The 4229-nt window shown below is 29.2% G+C and overlaps 1 protein-coding gene across 1 annotated transcript; it reads right to left on the bottom strand.

Moving 5' to 3' along the window:
• Positions 1 to 1616: 1616 nt before the first annotated feature.
• LOC145051553 (pathogenesis-related leaf protein 4-like) lies at positions 1617 to 3137 on the bottom strand. The gene is made up of 2 exons (XM_078999471.1): positions 2826 to 3137; positions 1617 to 2575 (listed from the first exon to the last, which is right to left on the bottom strand). The coding sequence occupies exon 2, from the start codon at positions 2543 to 2545 to the stop codon at positions 2066 to 2068; it is 480 nt and encodes a 159-aa protein (XP_078855597.1). The 5' UTR covers positions 2546 to 2575; positions 2826 to 3137; the 3' UTR covers positions 1617 to 2065.
• Between the last annotated feature and the right edge of the window lie 1092 nt (positions 3138 to 4229).

Below are 4229 nucleotides of genomic sequence, written 5' to 3'. Positions count from 1 at the left end.
GTATGCTGAATGCTTTATAATCAATGCCTTAGAAGAGTTTAACATGAAGTTTTCTGTAAAGACAATGTAGGGCAATCAAAACATTAACCCTAGAATGATACATGCATGCACTATATATATAGTCTAACCCTAATAGCAACAAGACTCGGGTGGACAAGACGAACCCGTTACAATATAGACTATTCTAGTACAAAACAATTGACACAACACTTTTTATCCCAACAAGAAGGTCTGATGTCGCCAATATTATCAAATAGCATATGATATTGGAAGTATGAGACTGATGCATTTTTTGATTAAATTCTCTGTGTTTGCATTTCATTTCTCTGGGTTCTACCTTTTTTCATTTCTTAGTACCTTTTCTCTATAAAATATAGAGAATGAAAAGGATAGAAAAGGAATTGATTTATTTCTCATTTTTTAATTCTTTGCCTTAAACAAGCAAAGGAAATAGAATGAATTCTTTTTCTCTAATTTCATTTCTTCATAGCAAACATCCCTAAGTTTATTGGAATTAAATTAATGACTTGAATGGGTATCGGTGAAATACACCGCGAGTTTGGAGGAAGTCATTTCCCTATTTGATAGATATCTTTTTAGGTCCAAACATATCTTTATGGCTGAATGAACCGGAAAGATGGTTTGATTTGCACAAAAAAATAGGTCTTTCCCAGTAAGATATGTCTTTCTCAGAAAGCCACAAAACCATATCTTTCCAGCTGAATCAGACAGAAAGATAATTGTGCCCCAAACCTCATCTCCTTCTTTCTTGGATTATTAATTTTTTTAAATATATTTTTTTAAATTTCTTTTTTTATTGAATTATTACTTTTTAATACATTATTATATATTAATAAATACTATTTATAATATATAATCTTAATATATTAATAAATATTAATTTATTGGATTATTAATTTCTTTTAGTTATTTTTTAATTCATTTTTGTTGGATTATTTATTTTTATTTTTTTGACAACATCATCACCATCGTAATTTATTTTACAAAATCTCATTCATCCCACCATTATCAGACATAAAACGGGTCAATAACCACATGTTAAAATTAAAAGAAAAAAAAAACTAAAATGGTTATAAAGAATACACAACATTGAATCAACTTGAAAAACAATAAACTAAAAACCACCTAATCGATATTTTATTTGAATTCTAATTGATTCGTGTTTAATTACTTTGTATAACAATTTGTATTTTAATCTCACTTGTTGTATGATAATAATTAAATCCAAGAGACTTATCGTATAGTACTATAAAAAAAATTTAATCTTTAAATGATTATTTTGTAATTTTGATTTTGTATGACAATTTGTATGTTTTTATAATTATTCAGTAACTTCATCAATCATAGTATAAAACACCAAGATAATATAATCATTTTTCATCATTCAACACAGTTAGTCAGATCTACAATTAAACAAAATGGTTTATTTTACAGTCAGAAAACTTTTTAAGACATAATTTTTCTATATAATATTTTTCCAGACAGCAACTATCAAACGGGATCTGCAACTCAAATAGTTCGGAACAATAACTATGCATAAAAGACCATTTCATGGAGCAAAATGTTTATTGAATTAGCATCTTGGGTAAGGATTTCATCATCGCTAAACTTTAATTCAAATTCATTTATATAAATAAAAAAAAGTTAAAAAAAAAACAAAAAACAAAAAAAGTAAACTGTGATTTCTTGACTGCCCACGCCGAACCTGCCCTGCGCCCACCAGGTAAACCATTGAGCACCACCTATATTTCTAGATGTACAAAAATTGAATCTTGAACTACATTAATGGTTACAAATATGTAAACGAGATATTCTATGCTGGAAGATTGTTGCATGAAATACAATATAAAAACAATTTATTAATCACGTACTTCTTCTCTCATAAGTATCAATCACATCAACTCCGATTATTATCCACGTACCCATCGACTCATAGCCTCATAGAAACCTTATTAGACACCGACTCTGAGAGTTGCTTCCTTTACAAAATTACTCCGGTTACAAAAGGATAAATGAGATGACAGAAGGAATTAATGAGTAAGAATTAGTAGGGTTTCTCGCCAACAATGTTCCCTGGAGGGTCATAATTGCAAACAATAACGTAGCACACTCCGTCTGAACATTGAGCCCTACCACATCCAACGCGTTCTGTATTTTTCCATGTCACTTGCGTATAATGGGCACACTGAGTACCCGGTAAGCACTCATTTTTACCATGGTCGTAATCGGGTCTCTCTTCAACCCACATCTGAACTGCATATGAAGCATTAAGATTTGGCCCCTGTGCCATATTCTCACCAACCTTGTCAGAGGGTGTCAATTTACAATCCTTCCTTTGGTCAGCCCAAGCTTGCGCAGTTTTTGCCAATTCAGGGTCCCATACCAGAGGTGGTATATCCAGTAATCTTCTAATACAACCATGGGCATGAAGGAAGTCTTCTGGTTCGTTGTGGGCGATAGATGAATGTAGAATGGTCATGGATATAGCAACAACAAGCGATATCTTTATACGCCAATGTCCCATGTTACGATATGAGGTGACTAGTAATCGAGTCTGTTAGAATTACATGAAAAACTGAAATCGGTATTTATAGAGTAGAGAAATCTGTTGCGAGTATGGTGGAAGTCAGAACCAAATTCGAAAAATATGGTAGAATAACATAAAACCTTGAGCATAATTTGACCTAGGAAAATTTTCACTTATATAACTCAAGCCATACAAAAAACACCATATAAATTTAGATGCTAAACAGTCGGAAACTTACTAAAAATGAAAAGATCAATGACTTGCGTTAAGCACTTACTCTTTTTCAAAAAGGATTACGAATTTACGATCCTCATTATTCTTCGGTAATTCATGTAATGGTTGTGATGTGTACTGTGTAGTAAAAAAAATAAAAAAAAGGTTAAAATTAATCACAAATTGTTCAACATTATTTACATTGAAAAAAATCATTTTTCAAATTAGATAATATAACAATTTTGTGGAAAAAGAAAAATATGAATGATATATAAGTTGGACAAATGATCTTAAACGTCACACCCATTCATCATTCATCTATATGTTTGATGACCTGGGGGTTGATCTCGTATCTTATTTGATCAAAGCTGGATCCCCTCTTGCACCATATTGTAATGAACCCACGGCAAGTAAGCAATTCCCAATATATATATATATATATATATATATATATATATATATATATATATATATATATATATATATATATATATATATATATATATATATATATATATGTTTGTGGCCCATGGAGGGTAATTTGGGCATTCTAAAAATTTGAGGTGCAATATTATAATTGGGTGGATTTTATAAAGTGTGATTGACTAATCAATATGGTAAATGTAAGTACACAGTTTCATATGAAAAAAATACATGTCTATTATCAATTAAAAAATCTAAGTAGGTTGCTATTATGAGTAAACAACTAAAAGTAAGTTTGTATTATATGTAAATAAACTATAACAAGCACTAATAACATTAATGGAGAATAAATATTAAACTGATAAGGTCTTTCTTGGTAGATACGAAATGGCTTTATGACATAGCACCACACTGATAGCAATTGATGAGCAAAAAAGATAAAATAAATGAATGCTACATGTATTCATACTAGGGTTATTTTGAACCAAAGTAAAGTTAGTTGCATAAAACAACATGTAAGAAGTATAACAGTGTAATCATCCGTTTATAATTTTTTTTAAAATAAGTTCTATATGGATGGGAGTAAATTGAGGTTCCATGATTTGCCACATTCCAGTACTTACCCCAAATGCAATAAAAATCTTTATTATTATATTAATTATAGTTTAGTGCCTAATAGATAACTTGATGAAAGTACATAGTACTTTTTTGTATTTTACCCAAGTAGACTGTATAGTTAAACATATTGACAACCACCTGGGATATATATATATATATATATATATATATATATATATATATATATATATATATATATATATAAGAGTTCTATTTTGTAATTTGACTCCTATTATTTTGATTCTCGTTAAAATACAAAAAAACATAACTATATATCTATCGACGTTTAAAAAAACCCTAATAATTTGTTTATATGCAGAAAAACATTTATATTTTTAGTTATCTTTCACATTAACCTAAAGATCCAAGTTTTTTTTAGAAATTATCGGTTGTTTTGTGACATAACATTTATCTTTTTTAGTTTTTA

Source organism: Lactuca serriola, chromosome 5 (assembly GCF_051521515.1).
Source record: "Lactuca serriola cultivar US96UC23 chromosome 5, Lser_US96UC23_V15, whole genome shotgun sequence".
NCBI classification, from domain to species: Eukaryota; Viridiplantae; Streptophyta; class Magnoliopsida; order Asterales; family Asteraceae; genus Lactuca; species Lactuca serriola.
Note: the sequence above shows the minus strand (reverse complement) of the source record. Positions and strands in the feature narration are given on the sequence as shown.